General features: G+C 38.6%; 2 protein-coding genes across 3 annotated transcripts; one reads left to right on the top strand and one right to left on the bottom strand.

Moving 5' to 3' along the window:
- Positions 1-2,169: 2,169 nt before the first annotated feature.
- LOC117166663 (uncharacterized) lies at positions 2,170-3,782 on the top strand. The gene is made up of 2 exons (XM_033350832.2): positions 2,170-2,441; positions 3,480-3,782. The coding sequence occupies exons 1-2, from the start codon at positions 2,232-2,234 to the stop codon at positions 3,699-3,701; spliced, it is 432 nt and encodes a 143-aa protein (XP_033206723.2). The 5' UTR covers positions 2,170-2,231; the 3' UTR covers positions 3,702-3,782.
- Positions 3,783-5,263: 1,481 nt separating this feature from the next.
- Positions 5,264-16,432, bottom strand: LOC117166675 (uncharacterized). 2 transcript variants are annotated; one of them, XM_033350874.2, is made up of 3 exons: positions 16,045-16,432; positions 7,037-8,279; positions 5,264-6,413 (listed from the first exon to the last, which is right to left on the bottom strand). In XM_033350874.2, the coding sequence occupies exons 2-3, from the start codon at positions 8,253-8,255 to the stop codon at positions 6,250-6,252; spliced, it is 1,383 nt and encodes a 460-aa protein (XP_033206765.1). In that variant the 5' UTR covers positions 8,256-8,279; positions 16,045-16,432; the 3' UTR covers positions 5,264-6,249. The 2 variants fall into 2 exon arrangements, with proteins under 2 accessions (XP_033206765.1, XP_033206764.1); XM_033350873.2 differs by lacking the exon at positions 16,045-16,432 and adding an exon at positions 10,018-10,152.
- Between the last annotated feature and the right edge of the window lie 874 nt (positions 16,433-17,306).

Below are 17,306 nucleotides of genomic sequence, written 5' to 3'. Positions count from 1 at the left end.
GTATGAGAAAAGTTGTCGGCTATATTTCACAGGCAAAAGAAGAGGATGGGATGGGGGAAGATCCGGTGTCATCTTCGCTGCTCGTTAATACTTTCTGTGATTTATCGAGATTCCTCGAGTGAATAATGACTGACCTCTTGTAAATTTTTGATATTAAATTTTCTGTTCAACTATGATATATAGAATCACTAAATTTTCAATACATATGAATCTTTTCTTTCTTAGCCTTTCGAAATATTTCTTACCAAAACAAATATTTTCTAATTACGATATTAACGAAAGCTTTCATTTACGAGCCGACTAGTCAAATCTGTCAAATCAATTCTACAGGACAAGATGCTAGTTTCGCCTTAATTCTCTTTCGGCTTACCGAAGATTGTTCGATCGTCCAGAACACTGATTTCTAAGCAATCGTTTATTTAATTTCGTTTTAGACGGAAAATTAACCAGTGTGTTGACGATTTAAGCGGTATCGGCGACCGGGGTAGTCGCAAGGTGCATCATCAGTTGTGGCGAAGGGCTGGTTACACAAAAGGTGGAACACTCGAGGCCGAAGTGCGGAAAGCAAGGCATGCATATTCAGCGCGGAGGCGCAGACGTAGTCATAGGAATAATAAAAATTCGAGGGTTGAAATTATTTAGATTTATGCTCGCTCTCTTGTTCCGGTGCTGGCGGTGACGAGAAACGATTCGATTCCGGGGAACAAATTTCATGCATTATTCAGGACTTGCCGCAATGCACCCCAGTCAATGGAACCGATCCTTTGGAAAAAGTCGTTTTTAATCTCTCGTCGCGTTCCAATAATGCACATGCACACCCGCTCACCTCTTCCCCTCACCTATTTTCATGCCCCGCGCGCCCCCGGTTCGCTTTCACCCCTTTACGAGTGAAAACCGTGTTTTCTGCCTTTAAAGCGGACGCCGGTTCGAACGCGAACAATAAATCGGGGATCTATCGGTATCTACCCCCATGAATACGCGACGCTCTCAGTTTAGAGTTCCGCGATTTATTTTCCGTCTCAGTGTTCATAATCGCTGGGCCTGATCGTTTCGGAGAACCGTCAAACAGAAATGTAAAAAGCTGCTGACGGAGCAGTTACGATTTTTCTGCTCAATATTCTCTCTTTCTCTTTCTCCTTCTTCTTTACTCTCTTCCTATGTTAATGGTTTCGCGCAAGTGTTGTGCCAGTGTTTTCCTCGCCGCAGCTTGTCTGTCGTATTCAAAGTAATGACATTTATTAGCTGTCAGTCTGTTAGCAAAGAGAGTTCTACGAAAGTGACGAACGATGCACGATGAATTTGTCTTATTGGAGAAAGAATTATGAGAACACATTGTGGAAATTTAGAAACGATCTTAAAGCAGTATAAGTATAATATACGCACAGTAGAGCTTCGTTTATACGAACTCCATTCGTTTGACCGCAATTTTAGTTAGTGTCTGATTACGCACAGAAATTCCTGCCGGTTGGTTTCTATTATCTGAACATGCATTTCTATTACGTGAACGAGAAATCATAGACAGTAGGAAGTATCGGTGAATTTCTGATATAAATTCTATTTTATATAAATTATTTGGTTCTCCGACAAAGTCAAATAAACAGAGGTCTACTGTACGTGTAATTAACTGTTTGAATGGTCACTATATCACTATAGTGTATCACTATCGTTTAAAATGTTCGTGTCAAAATTTCGCTTTTTTATACTATTTTTCATAAAACTCAGGCTCAACTATTAAAAGTTATTGATTTCATAGAATGAATGAACTTCAACTTCCTCATAATTGGATGCTTCAAAACGGATCCATTACTGTCGACGAAAAATGTTTCATAGATAGCGAAATAAACCCGTCGGCAGCATAAAAATATTTTAAACTCCATTCGTACTCAATTTTTAGCCATTGTTGCGAAATAACAAAACAACACGCCTCCACTTTTTAATATAATACAAAGCTTCCTGATGAAAAAAAAAAAGGAAAAAAAGTATATTCGTCTTTCTGACCACACGAAACAACTCTTCGTTTACAATTAGACCAATAGGAAATTATTATTCGTTTCTTCGTCCGTTGGCAGATTGTACTCTTAATTAATCATTCGAAAGAATGGTCTGTAATCGCCTTACGATGGATTAATGGATCTGTCAGCTGTCACGAGGAAAGTTCTTTTTTTTTTATTACTTTTCTTCGTCGAGCACACGGCCCTCTAACTCGTAGTTCTCTCTGAGTACGCAAAACGATGAAGAACGGTTGGATATTTGTGAGCATCCTGGCGACGTTCGTAGTTGTCGTTAATGGACGAGTTTATTATTTGCCGGCTCTGGACCAGAATCGATACGACGACTTAACTTTCCCCGTTCCGAATGAGCAATCTTCGCGGGATTTGGATCTGAGTTTCTTTGCTGGGGACTCAAGCGATCCTGATAGTAAGATACATCCTGTTAAAAAGGTAAGTCGATTCGTTCCTGTGAAATTTTACCTTTAAATACATCGATTGGGATTGTTGCGATAATGGATAGTATTTATCTAACATCTTTCTATTGCGGTCGAAAAAATGTAGAGATAAGGATCGTGAAGATTGTCGTTCGATTTTTACAGCGAATAAAAGCAGAATATAGAGTTTGTTTCGTAACACAGTTACGTAACGTATTTGCAAACACGTAATCGAGAACAAAAAGAAGTGGACAGGTGATGGAAACGAGTGTCAACGAAGTTTCGTTAAATATGGCTTATTTACGCAAAGACGTAAATTATTAGCTTCAATTATTTACTAAATAATATACTATAGAAATATACATATAATAAGAGAAACTTAAAGAAATTATTAGCTCGATTAATCTTCGTTGATACCTGCTTCCACTATCTTTATTTCTCTCTGTATATTTCTTCGTTCAAATGATGTTTCCATTATGTTTATTGTCATAATATATTTTATTCATGATGAAATTGAGGAAAATTAATACCAGTAGAATCATGAATTCTACACAAAATAAATAATTTTTATCGATCGTTCTTTTATCAATTGTTAAAAATACAAAAATACAAAATTAATTAATTATATAAAGTACGTGATTGTCTTTCACGTTATATCATCTAGAGAATTCATATCAATTCACCGAAATACCGAGGGAATTTATGTTTCATATTGTTTAAATTGCTTTCTTTTTAATGCTCTCGAAAAGCAATTAAAGTGAAATTATGGCATAAAACAACCGAACACAAAGAAACATCAATTAGAATAGTGTTTTCTTCTTGATAGAACGTCACTGACTATTTCATTACAGAATTAAAAAAAAAATTGACAATTCTGACGAGTCCAATTTTTTCAGAGAATCACTTTTTCCAATAATCAGTAAATTGGACATCGATAACAATCGTAAATTGAAGTCGTATGAACCTCGTATCTATTAATTCTATTAATCGAAAAATTTTCCACGTAGGTGCAGATACCAATGCACGTACTAATCATGTATCATGTTGAAATTAGGTGTACACGCTTGTCGCGCCGGAAAAGCCGGTCATGGAAGTGAACAAAGAGGAGGTACCGATCACGCGTTACAAATTAGTCGAAGCACCTGTTAAGAGAGTCGGATCAGATGATATTATCATGGTCCCGGAGGTGAACCGCAAAATGGTGAAAATCGATAGGAACAACAAGGGTGAAGTGATCTTGGAGCTTCGCGTTATCGCTAATCACGATACTGTTTGAGGAATTTATCAGGTATACGAACGAGCGTGAATACTACACACAGTGTGATAAAAATAAACTGATAATTTTATAAAACATAAATTGATAATTACGTACTATTTTTCTTACTGGAAAGATTAAAATCCCGATCGTAATATTTAGAGATGAGATAAATAAATAACGTTTATTCAAATATTTTACGTTTTTTGAGATCTATAACGTCGATCCTGAATTTCCGTAAAAGTTAACAAATTTTAGTAATACTTAGTTAAAAAAGAAAAATTTTAATTTCTAAAGAATTAATGTAAAGCTCGCGAGATTCTTCTTTCCGAAAGTTAGAGAGATTTAACGCTATTTAATTTCCTACAATTTCCATTGCATTTTTCTCGAATTTTCATCGAAATAAGTTGAAATAAATCAAACTTGCATAAAGAAAAGTGAAGGAAAAGTTAGCAGATACTTCGAGACAATTAATCACCAAAGAATATCAGAACAAAAGAATTTCTCGAACGATCACCCAATGGAAATCCACATTGGAAACGCATCTTCATCTATCTAATCGGCCGCAAACACGTCGACGAACTTTTCCATTCAGCCTTTGCAAATGAGTCGGCAGATCGATATCTCCCGTCAGATTTGCCCTCGTCCCTAAAAGCCACGTATCTCTTGTCATTCTGCGCATACATATCGGGGACTCGGTTCCCCTAATTGTACTCTGTCAACGGCCGTGTCAAAGAGAGCCGTGTCGACAACGATAGACAGAGAGACGAAACCGGGAAACAGTATCTCGATCGATGAAGGAGAACCCTGGATAGAAGTTTATTAGTCAAATAACGTCAAGAGACTGATGGGGGCGAGGGTGTGACCATATCCGGCTGAATATGACGTTCCCTTTCTGTGTGCGTTCCTTCGAGGGTACTCCCAATTATAACGAGTGCCGATGCATTCAGCAAGGTGAAGGAGCGGCATGTGCCGTAGACTGTATCATCCTTCCTTCTTCTGTTTCACTTTGAAAGATCGACCTCGAGCTCAACGAGCATTCAGTCCATTCGTACTTAGATGGTACTCGTGAGAATGTACCTTTAAGTTCGTGTGTTGGACGTAACTTACGATCGTAAGCTCGTGCAGTTGATCCAGAGCAGAAATATTTCTCTGTCGTTTTCTCAATCTTGTCTTTTTTTTTTTTTTTATTCTTGTAATCGGATATGTCGTAAGTATTTTCATCTCTATAATTTAGTAGTTGGTTTTCGCAGTTGAACATTTCGTAAGTTTTATTGTCTATTCGATAGGATTTCATAATTAAATGTTTGAATTATTTTGTGGTTTTTGTGATTGAGTATATGAGAGTGTTCGTAAGTTTCTAAGTCTACCGAAGTGATTTTTAATCAATTGCTTTTTATTAGCAGAAAAAAGCGGACTGTTCTATTTTGAAAGATTTTGCAGTTTTAATATTTGAGCAAAATTTTGTTAAGTTAGCTATTATAAAAGAGGAATTAATATTAAAGGTACAATCAGCGGTGAAAGCTTGCCGCAATGTAGGATATGAAATGGTCTACGGTAATTTTCGAAAGAATACGAATTCGTTCACGTGATTGAATCGCATTACTTTTATTACGTTTAATATACAGGTCGAATGATTTCTATTAATACATATAGATACAATAGAACGCTACTATAATATGTACACCGCATATCACATATAGTTGAATTCGTAGCAGAGCGTTTCCGGCCCGCAAGGGATCTCTAAGATCCTCCTTGGTAGAAAATGACTCTTTCGAGCCGAGTCTCGAGTGTAAGATAGGAAGAGTCTTCAAAGAACGACAGACACGGTGGTACAGATTGCTGAATGAAAAACTCAATGTATCTGGAAAGTACCGTGACTAAACTGCGATATTAAAAAATGTCGTAAGTCTCACGCTGTTCAGTTGCGTATTGAGCGTGAATAGATAGCAGGCTTATGTATTGCTTGGTCTGTCAGATTAGGGCAGCCACATCCACATTTACGCAATTGATAGCACCGATGAAAGTTCGAGGCTGCTAGTTTTTCAATGTATCGTTTCTAAATGTACAAGGTTGTCTCTAAATATTCACATCGAAAATAAAGAAAAAGAAAAGACGAAACGAATTAGTGGGAGGAATATCTCAGAAAAATAGCAAGATATTCCATGTTCTTTCGCTATTAACATTCTTTGACACCGTGTATAATTCAAAGGGACATTAACACATTGTCAACCGAACAATTTACATTTGACTAGAGAAATGACTACAATGAAGTTTCTAAATGCTATAAAGAATCGTAAAGGATAAAATTCGATCTATGGTATCGACTGTGAAATAAATTTTTTTTTTAAATAAGAGATATCGTTAAATAATTATGCAATTTTTTGTCAAATTGACAATCTGTTGAATTTGATTGTTTCGCAACGAATGAAAAAAGTCATGGAATTTCAGTTTTTAAACATTCTATATGAACGACGTAGTCGAGTGAGAACCAGCTGAGATTGTAAGTGTCGGAGCTACATCTATTTATACAGTCAAGAACGAAAGAGAATCGTTCGATTTTCACGAGTTATTCGGTTACTTGCGAATTCTGCTCGTTCGAGGTATCTCCCTTCGGCTCTTTCACATAATCCACCACCAGTTCCAACCCTATCAACGCTCGAAGATCCTTCCTCTCTTCTTCCGGACTTGTGGACGCAACCGAGATTTCTTCCGGTTTTGGAGATCTTTCGTCTGCATTTTGTAACACACAAAAGCTTAATTAATTAGAGATACGTTCTTCTAAGAAATCAATATTACGTATAATACGAACATTTTTCAAATTTTATACGAGAAAGCATTTCATATGACATAATGAGATTTATCTAGTTCATGACGAGATTAATTGCGAATATCCTGTTTCTCATTTGCGAATATTAACTTTGTACCGTATGGAATCGTCATTTTTACTACTATTGTCATTACTCTTGTCGATAGTTGAAATCATTTGATTTGAAATTCAAGTTAACTTTTACTTCGAGCCTCAAAAGCTGTCTAGTCGAAAAAAAATTACAGAATAATCCCTTATAAGCAGTATTGTAATTTTAACGTTGATTTCTTTCTAAAAAGATCTCTTTCTTGTTCACTATCGTAATCTTTCACAGTCCGATCTGTGTTAGAAACGTTTAGACTTTTAATAATAAACAAATTTAGATCTTTAACGATGAGAACAAACAAGTAATTCTCTATACAATCGCACACGTTTAGTTACATTAAAACACCATGTCAGAACACGAGTTACTTCAACTGTATTAAGAAAATAGAAACGAATCGTAACAAAAACACCAATCATGCAACAAACAATTATTAACACCCACTATTATCAATGTCCTTTGAACTGTCTTCGCTCTCGCCAGAAGTCGATGTTTCGCTCCTGGTTGCTTTCCGTGCCTGGCCAATGTCCCTGTACGTCCTAGTCAAGTGTCTCAAAATATAATTAGTGCCACGTAGATTTTCCTCGCTGTTCCTAGACGTGCTAGCCTCGTCTCTCGTCAAATTTAACGGTCGATTGCTATTATATTCCTTGGATTGTGGCACACTGAAGGCGGAACAGTGCTTGCCTTTGAAGGGCAGTTGCCTCTCGCTCAACTTGCGATCCCAGATATGGCCGGATACGCGAAGGTCGATGAAGAAGTGTAGAGGATCGATGCCAGGATATGATTGAGGCATTGGATAAGGCGGATACCAAAGTGGACCAGGGAGGAATTCCGGGTTGGTGACGTTCCCGGGCAGACCGAATCCTTTCACGCCCGGAAGCATATCGCAGCCCCTTCCTGGAAGGCTGGGCAAAAAGGTCCTCGAGAAATCGAGCTTCTTCTGATCTGATAACAGGGGCGGTAGCTCTTGATTGCCAATCGCGCTCTTCGTACGATCATCGTACGGGCTTCTGTCGTTGTAATTGCAATTCTTACGGTCGCTAGAGTGAGACTCTTCCGGCTTCACTTTCTGCAGTTCACTGGCGAACATGTTTTCCGGTGGTTGGGCCTGCTCAAAGTGACGAGGTCGTTCGTCGAAAAAGCTCTTACTCTGCTTGCTAAACTCAGATTTATTTTCATCCACCGGTTTCAAAATGTCTGTCCCGAAGTTTGGCTTCTGCTCGAAGTTGCCCACTTTACTTGCGGTGTCGTAGCCGTCGCTTTGCTTACTTCCGTTCTCCAGTCGCGTCTCCGCTTGCTGTGGCTGCTGTTGAGTATGGAAATATTTATCCGGCGGCTGTTGCTGCTGTTGGTGCTGCGAGTGATGGTGATGGTGATGATGTTGTCTTTCTTTCGTGGTTAATTCCAACGGACGATCCCGAGCGTCTCGCCAAGATCTTTTGCGACGTCGAGGTACGCTCGTCGTGTTGTTCGCCGATGATACTTCCGTCTTTGCTTGCACAAACGAACGCAACATCTCGCTGAAGAAGAAGCTATGCGGTGTTAAGGGCACGTTGTACAGGTATGGAGGAGTCGCTGCTAGAAGGCGGGACACCAAATCGCCGCCGGAGAGCGAGGCTGGACTCTTCAGAGTCGACGGATCGCCTGTGGTCGTCGTCATGTTTCTGGTTTTCGAAGATGAGCACTGGAGAAGTCACAAAATGTTAAAAAGAAGCAGATAGCAAGGGTTCGTGATTGAAATATTCCGCGGATGTTCGTTTGCATTCACGGTTAAAATTCATTGTAAGTATTTGAGGACAGCTTGTGACAAAATTTGGATATGGAGGTTATTATCAGTTTGATCGAGTGTAGTGTAGAATTTCGATTTGACATTATTTTAAATAGAAAGAAAGGAATCTCTTGTATCTGATGTGTCAACGCAAAAGCGACTATAGATTGTGGTAATATCTGTAATATTGATTTTAGATTAGAAAATTGTTTCGTTTTGAAATTCTAATAAATTCTTTACGTTAAGTATTTAACAATTTTTCAATATTTTCTCTAACCAAATGACATTTAATGATATTCTATCCAGAAGATATATTCTATTTTCCAACATATTGTATTAAATGATATGCAAATATTATCAAAACTATTTCAAATATAAATAATACTCCTGGAAGGTAACTTTGATTCTTTGCATTCTGGGGAATGAAGCGAATAAAAGCAAACGATATTCCAAAATAAAGAATGTACAATCATACATATAAAGCTAACATAGCAACCCTGCGATGAGTTTGGTAGTTCGAACATTCAACACAGCTAAATCTTGGAATACTACACATCTGCTTGGTTCCCAACAATAATCGAACGCATGGAAGATCGTTGTAGGTAAGTACGTACAATCCTCGGAGCAGAGACGCGCTACTATTGTCTTCTGAAATTAATTGAATATCCGCCGTTGTTAAGTCTAAGAGCAGCAGGCAACGCCTATGACTGGCTAAAGGGATGAGTAATACTAGGGCTTGCGTCGCATCATCCATTAAGGATTACTAATTTCTGTCAAGTGCACGTTCGGTTTCGCGCGAATGTCTTGCAAGGAATTCCCGAGAAATCATTAACGAGAGTCTACGATCGTAGGTATTTCAATTAAACTTCGTACCACGCTCGTATGAACAGTCGCATCAGGAACAATTAGTAATTAGTAAGGAAGTGTTCCCTACATACTGATTTTCGTTATTGATATAGTTACAATTTCATTGATTTGCATTTACTTTATCCTAAGTTATCGTGTACTTTTGATTTTTCCAGATTAAACAGAATATACGACTTAAGTGAGCAATTTCCACTTTTTTAATATTTAAACTCCTGATATCAGTTTCCATGTATTCGTCATTTATTTCGCGTTTTGATAATCGTGCGATTCTACGAGGATTTCTAATAAATATATATCCAAGTTATTTTTAAATATAACTTCGATCGATCGCACTTGCCATTTTAATAAAGTTTTAAATAATAAATTGCGTATTATTTAGTACACAGATTATACTATTTTATGCTCATACTTAGATTTCTATGGTAATTAATACTGTCAATAACGGCATCCTTCAAAAATATCATAAGTAACTCAACACTTTGCTCCGTTTTTCTTTACCGAATCATTGCGCGTACGACTCGTGTATAACAGGTTGCTCGCTCACAGGCTTCTAAAACCTACACTTTTAAGCCTTTGTAACGAAAGATAAATCAAACTCGTTTCTTTTAATCAAAAATTATTTCTTCTATGATCCTCTACCACTGTGCGTTTGATTAACCTATAACTCCGAAACTTTCTATGCATACAGTGTCACATTGTAAATAGAGTATAAAGTATATTTGCATTCGCAAAGACGGAACGTGCTTGCAAGTATTTTTTGGAAAAAAGAATAAATTCGAGAACATACGTTTTGCATTATCTCCAGGCCGGTATTCTCGAGTCGTTAATATTCCGATGAAAATGTTCTTCATCGCGACGGAGGAATCAGAGGGCGACTTTTTGTAAACAGTTTTAGGCGTTGGAATAAACGAGAACGACAGACAACTGTTAATGCGAGTGACGAAGCGACGAGAGGAAAATTTTTACTGTCCATTGGCGAGAATCCGTGAAGTCTTCCAGGTCCCTGGTGAGATTCTTTCATCGATAGAAAGAGAGAAGAGTGTAACGGGGCGTGGAAAGCAGAATGGTGGTCTGTATCCGTGTCCGCGCACCGAGGAGGGATTGGGTATTGTTTCGGTCCATTGTTTCCCAAACAAACGGCGTCCACGTTGTTTCGTCAGGAGATATGTTCAGCCAGACAGGCAGGACGAACAGGAAATGGACTGCTGTCAGTTTTACTCTTCGTGATAAATACGGGCTCTCGTCGTCGGTTCTCATTGCAGCGCGTCCATAATTCCCGTGCCGTCTCTATCGTTGTTGAACATCGAACGGTGAAAATCTTTTGATTTCTGTCAGAAGCGAGAGTGAAATGGACCTGGTTACGCTTTCTACGTATATTGGCGAATATTATTTGCTCGTTATGCGGCACGAAGAAGGAAGAAATAACAGTCTTTGATGGAAGGAATGGAAACGACTTCTGTACTCCTTTCAACATTGAGGAGTTTTTAATTATTCAGAAGAAAATTCTAAACGCGTTTAAAAGGCAGTGGAAGTTTTTCTTGAAGATCTTGAAAAACAAAAAAATGAACGGAAGATCATATTATATCATCGTAAAGTTACTTGTTTCTTGCACAATAAGATTAAAGTTGCTATTTTCTTTATGCAAATCTCATATTGTGATTGATCTTGTATTTACTTAACCATTTGAATGGTAAAATGTTGACACAGACTGTGTCGAGAAAACAAGGCGACTCTAAAGGCTCAGATACGTGGGACTTCTGAAGAATCCCTGGAGACGCGAAACGATTTTTTTCCCTCCGTGATGGTTGCGATGAAAGACAATAGCGACGCGTTTCCATTGCCTTACATCGTGGTCTTCTTAAACAGGAAATTTTAAAGGCTGGCTGCGTCATGAAATTCAGCGGTCGCGCTGGTTTAACCAAGCTTGAATTACACCGACCGCGGAAGAGATCTTACATTTCTAGAACATTAATCACGAGATCGTTGTAGCCACTTTACTCAATCCTTTTTTCCTCTGTTTTCTTTTTTATCTCTTTCTTCCATATACTTTTGTTTCATCTTTCCATAACGTTGTAAAAAATTCACGCCGAGAAAGAAGCGAAGAAACTGCAGCAAAATTTACATCCCCCTATACTTTATGGAAACGTTACAGCGTCTTCTCAGTCCCTTGTATTTAAATCACATTATCCCGAGATAAAATAATTCAACGTGCCGGTATGCTCCCGAGGATACGTCAATTATGCAAAAAGTGAGAATTTCCATTGCGTGGTCGGTTCTTTATTCTATTACCGGCGCAATATAAAGAAGCTTTCCGGAAAGTCTCCGCGAGTATTTACTTGAGATTCTCTGGTACGAAACAATTTATTTCCCGCTGGGTTCTCGCCCCTAAAAGTCAATGGTAACACATTTTCACCGTCAACCCTCGTAATATTCTATTTAAGTATCCTTTAAAAATTGCAATATACATTTCTCTCCTTTCTCAATTTCCCTCTCTGCAGTTATCCTTCGATTCTTATCTCCTATATCGTTTCTATGTATTGTATAACAAATGATCTTGTCACTGTTTAATGTCCTGTAATTGAAGCATACGTTTACAAGTGATAATTGAAAATGCACTTTATTGTATCACATACTTCGCTGCTATATATATCGATGTAAGATAAAATAATTAATGAGCGTTTTAACAGTCAATATTATTATGAATTATTCTTATTAATTATTTCAATCAACTATTTAGTAGAGAACGTAATAATAATAATAAAGAAGCATCCCAATCTTGCGAATAGAATTGCAATGATGTTACAGCAAATTATTGCTTATTAAACATAAATATTAATTTAATATGAATAAATTGTACTTCAATTATCCGTCTTCGTTTTATCCTATCTGAGAAGGTGATAGAATAATGAAACAATAATCTGATGTAAAACGAAATACGGAACACAAGGCAAAGCCAAAGATCAAAGTATGTAACATCTTTTGTGTATCAATCTCTTTTACGTCACTGATCACCGCCTATCATCATAAAACATCTTACACAGCACAACGATCTCCCTAACACGCATGAGACCGGAGCTTTTCAACCATCCTCTAAGTAACGCGTTAACCAATTTTTTCTTTGACGATATCGATTGCTTTACCATCGATTACGTATATGACGTATAATTTTCTTAATAGATACAGAATAAAAAAATCTTCCCCATCCCTTGAACGCATCAACTAACTCTTTCGTCCAACTAACCTCTCTGCAAGACTATAATGGAGCAATGAATCGCGCTCGTCCTAACCTTGGAATTTTACGGGCTTGCATTATCGTTCCGTTCGAGGCGAATCGTTGCGGTTGGTCGAAGCGTCGCTCGGCGTCGTCGTCGACGACAACGACGACGACGACGACGACGACGACGACGACGACGACGTTTTCCTTTCCGTCTCCTCGTGACGTAGTTTCAGTTTCATGCGGAAGGGGAAGGCCGGTTTACGATTCATAAGACAACTCGGTGGATTGAATTAAGCGAACGGTGCGGCAGCTGCCAGTCCGTTTCTGGTTCTGTCCGCGCACCCACCGCGAATCTGCATAATCCCGTTCACGTCGACGATTCTAATTGGCGGATTGTTTCAATCTCTGTCGCCGCGAATATTTGCATTGCTGCTCCTCTCGTTTCGCCCTACCCTCCCTCCCATTCTCCCTCATCCGCCTCTTTCCCTAACCATTCGACGTACGCTCCTCTCTTTTCCTAATTCGTTCCTTTCCACCCTTTCTCTGGAACGATTTCCCTTTCACCCCCACCCTTGCACATCTTAATTTCTCGTTTTCTTTCTTCTTTATGTACTTTACCCGCTTGTATACCTTCGGCCTCACTCCCCCTTTTTTCCGGTTCGTTTTACCCCTTTCTGCAAGGATCTGTCGTGCATCGTATATTGCTCTTTTACCCGTTATATTTTATTTATTCTTCTTCATGCGTGTTTGGTCCTCGCTTTATCGCGTCTGTTTCTATTTTATTTATTTCCTTGATCTTTACTGTTTACTTTTATTCTTCCAAAAGTCTCCTAAGTATCTTTCTTTCTTTCAGTTTTATTGCGTCTCGTGTTCTTGTTCCTCATCCTTGGTTTTTCCGTTTTTCATATATCGTTCAATATAATTTGCTTTCCCATTTAATAAGAGTTTACTCTGTTCTTGCTTCTATTTATTTATTCGTCTTTTGTAGATCCTAGTTTTTGATCATCTCACAGTTCTGTACCTTCTCCTTAAATCTCCCTTTATCTTTACTCATTTCTTTCCTACTATACCCTGTCTTGTGCGTCCTTCTCCTGTTCACATCTTCGTATATTGTACATTGTCTGTCAATAATTTTGCACAGGTCTCTTTGTCGATTACTCTCCATCATTGTCTTCCTCGCGACCGTCGAAAAATAATTCAAAGCTTTCGTTTCATCACAATTAACAAAGGGATCAAATAAAATACTATTGTTCTTATTTTTCATACAAGTATCTTCCCTCCTTTTTTATATATCACAACAGTATAATACATAATACGCAACGCATGATATATTCTCGCTACGAACATCTAATGCCAAATTTTATGTAATTACAAGTAGTTTGAGTCACTCGAGTCATTACCATGCATCCGCTGCAATTGGCATATTGTTTTTCTTTACGGTCGATTAGTTTTACGTAACGTACCTCCAATTCTCGACTCGCGTAACTAAGCAGAAGAATATTAGATCACAGGTCGTGTGAAAACGAAGCACAATAATGATTAACAAGGGCGATAAAGAGCCACATCTATGCATGAGAAAATAGCGAATGCAATGTCGAAAGAGATTTGTACCAATTATACGAGACCAAAGGCGAATTAAATGTTAACCTCGACAGGTATTTCAATCGATTCGTCTTCGTTTCTTCGCTTCCCGTGTCTTCGTCCTCCCTTCGAGTAGCGGCGATCTCTTTACTGTCAGCATAAACATTTTTATTACGACCAGACGCGGAACGATCTCGCTTTACATAGAGAAAAAAAAAATGTCAGTCGCAGTAGAACTCGGTTTTTTTACGGTTGAACTCTCTGCGTAATTCGAACGGTCCTCTCTTCCTCTTTCTGTGTGTATTCATAAAAAAGGAATAAAAGAGAAACACGCACGCAACGAAAGACGCGAAACGCAGAGAACGATGACACACCGGCAATAAATAAAGCTGGCGCACCGATACGAACTCTTTCGTTAGCACTTAAGATTAGTACGTGATGGTGTATCGTGGTTTGAAGGAACGGCCAGGGGATTTGAATGCTTTCGAGGGTGCACAAACTGCGGTATAATCGATAACCGCGAAAGATTATAGAAGAAAGGGAGGATTAATTGGTTCGATGAGATGCCAACCGAGATTCTTCTGGTGAGAAATTGTTCGTTGAGGAAGATAGCGGGTATTCGTATTAAATCTTTCAATATTCTGTTTTCTCGAAAGAACGTTTATTTTATCAAATCTTTCCGTTTTAAATGCATATTAACGCTATGTAGTTGAGTATTGACTGGACCTATATGGGAAACAGCGTATACAAACCCGTATTTGTACGCGAAAACGCTATTGCTACGTGTTCCAACAATAATATGTTAAATATAACATTCAAAATAGGATGTGTTAACCTAGCGTTTGATTAAAAATCTTAATTCTTGGACTTGCAAATAAAACTTAGTGTACATGTAAGATATGCAGGTTATAAGTTTATAAAATTTAAATGCAATTGAATATCGGAAACAATTGAAATATGCGCGTTTTCAAGGAACGAAGCATAGCTAAAGATTTTCGATATATATGAACAATTGAAAATTATAATTTATTTTATTTATTAGTATAATAATTGTAATCAATTCTACTAACAAATGTGTAGATCAATAGCGATAATTAATAGTAAATAGAAATAAATTAAACAATTCTTTTTATTATCCCAGATGTGAATTTGCAAACTGCATTTCGAACACGTTATCAGTGCTGTCGTACACGCGGTTCAAAGGAAGATGTACGGGCCGATTTAGGATTGTAAGATGAATTCTCATTACTTGTCACGTGATACTCACAGGATCCTCTCGTTAATGCTAATTTTTAATCGATTTTTTATATTCACCGTCGTTTTTTCTATTTCTGTCATTATTTGACCACGACGTGGGATAAATCATTGTCTCGATCATAAATCACAATTCATTTTTACATTTTTTCTAATCTTATTTCAATGCAAATAATAACTCATAAAGAAAAGAGAAACCGAGAACACTTATTTGATAATAATATCTGCACTTCACAGAATAACCCTCTTTGTAAACAACAGATATGAAAATTAGTTAATAAACTATTCTAAATCAACTTGCCGCATCCCATCACTTCGTTTTACCACAATCAACACCACAGTCGTTACGCAACAAATCAAATTTTCCCACGTGTACCATCCTTCGTGAAATCAAGCATCGGATAAACTTCCAAACCAACAATCAGCTCGAAATAAAGAACACTAACCGATTTTAATCGACACCGTTCCCCAAGACACCATCTTTCATGCATGTTACATTAATCTCAACAATTTTGCACGATTTCAACGCATTCGTCTCTTGCGCGCAACCAAAGAAGAGGCGATCAGGTCACATGGTAGAGACCATAAAAGTTCCTCGAACAAATCAACGACCAATCTCAAAAAAGAGCAAAGATGCAAAAAGGCGAAGAAAAGAAATAAAAGTAAAAATAAAAAGAATCTACGAAACAAGAAATTAACACTCGAAATTGTATAATGAAGTAAAGGAAATAAAAAGAATCGGTAGACAAAAGTTTGACTCACCTATACACGCGGCGACAGGCAGGTGGTCCCGGGTTCCGGTTCTCCTCGGCGGTGATCCAGAGGCGAGCGATCTACGGATCGTACGGGAAGCGACAGTAGCGTCGCGTGCTGCTCGTGCCAGCAAATGAGATAATAATCGGAGGACTCAGTCACTCGTCGTCGGGCACCGTGGCAGGCAGCGGCGGCAGGGTGGTTGTTCGGCGGCGGTGCCGAAAGTGGGGGTTGTATTCCATCCCTGGCGACCGTCGACGACGAGAGTACGAGCACGAGAATGACAGAGAGGGAACAAGGGACCTGCGATACGGGGGCGAGAGGGCGAACAAGCATGATATAGAGTGCGAGAAAGAGGGAGAAAGAGAAATCAGAGGGGACGAATGGTAGTAGGAGGAGGGCTGGAGGCAGAGGGTGGTGGTTTTTGAGATGATCCGGCCAATCTGCGCATCATTTCCCCGATGCACCCCGCGTCGCGGCAAACCGGCGCGGATTCCGCACCACCGCAAGCACCGTAGAAGCCCTGTTGAATGCCACATTTTGAGACGAGGATGGAAAGAAAGAGACGGTAAGATCGACCACGGCGGGTGGACAAGGACGAAGGGCAGAGCAAGGAAAAAGGAACGAGAGAATGAGAGCAAGAGGGCGGCATTAAAAAAAGAGGAAGCGAAAAGGTAGAAAGAGACAAGACGAGAGAGAGGAATACAAGCATAGCCTTGCTACGGGGATGAAAAAAGTGGAAAACAGATATAGGCAAAAGAGAATCTTTCTCCTGTACCCGTAGCTTCTTCCCACCCTCGCTCGCCTGTCTCTTCGCGTCTCTTTACTGCGTTCCACGGACGTATCGAGGATATGTTTACACTGCCGAAGAAGAATCTCCGCTCGCGTACGACTGGAATATCGATCTTTAAATGCACCACAGAATTGAAACGTGTGTGCCTTTGTCAGTTTATCTTAAAATGGGACCGGTGGACGTTCTTCTTGAAATTACTCGAAACGACTGTGAAGACGAACGCGATGAAACGTGGCGGAACGCGGTAATATAAATAATTCGGTCACATGTTTCGGCTTCAAATTATACTCTTGTATCACGATTTTTATAAACTAATATTCAATGCCTACAAAAATTTTTGCAGACCATACATTTATTATAGAACTTACATACTAACTAATTAAATCCAAATATATCGAACTTTTTATTTAGTAATACTTTAAGGTTACAAAAGTTTGATACTATGAAAATAAAAACAGCACTTGATAAAGAATACTTT

This window comes from Bombus vancouverensis, chromosome 2 (genome assembly GCF_051014615.1).
Source record: "Bombus vancouverensis nearcticus chromosome 2, iyBomVanc1_principal, whole genome shotgun sequence".
In the NCBI taxonomy this organism is placed as follows: Eukaryota; Metazoa; Arthropoda; class Insecta; order Hymenoptera; family Apidae; genus Bombus; species Bombus vancouverensis.
Note: the sequence above shows the minus strand (reverse complement) of the source record. Positions and strands in the feature narration are given on the sequence as shown.

What these genes read in the sequence shown, in the direction of transcription:
- LOC117166675 (XM_033350873.2), bottom strand. An exon ending in TTCAAAGGACATTGATAATA is followed by an intron (nt 6,414 to 7,036) that starts GTGGGTGTTAAT and finishes TACAAAATGCAG; the next exon opens with ACGAAAGATCTCCAAAACCG.
- LOC117166663 (XM_033350832.2), top strand. Translation starts at nt 2,232, where the DNA reads ATGAAGAACGGTTGGATATTTGTGAGCATCCTGGCGACGTTCGTAGTT. An exon ending in AGATACATCCTGTTAAAAAG is followed by an intron (nt 2,442 to 3,479) that starts GTAAGTCGATTC and finishes TGTTGAAATTAG; the next exon opens with GTGTACACGCTTGTCGCGCC.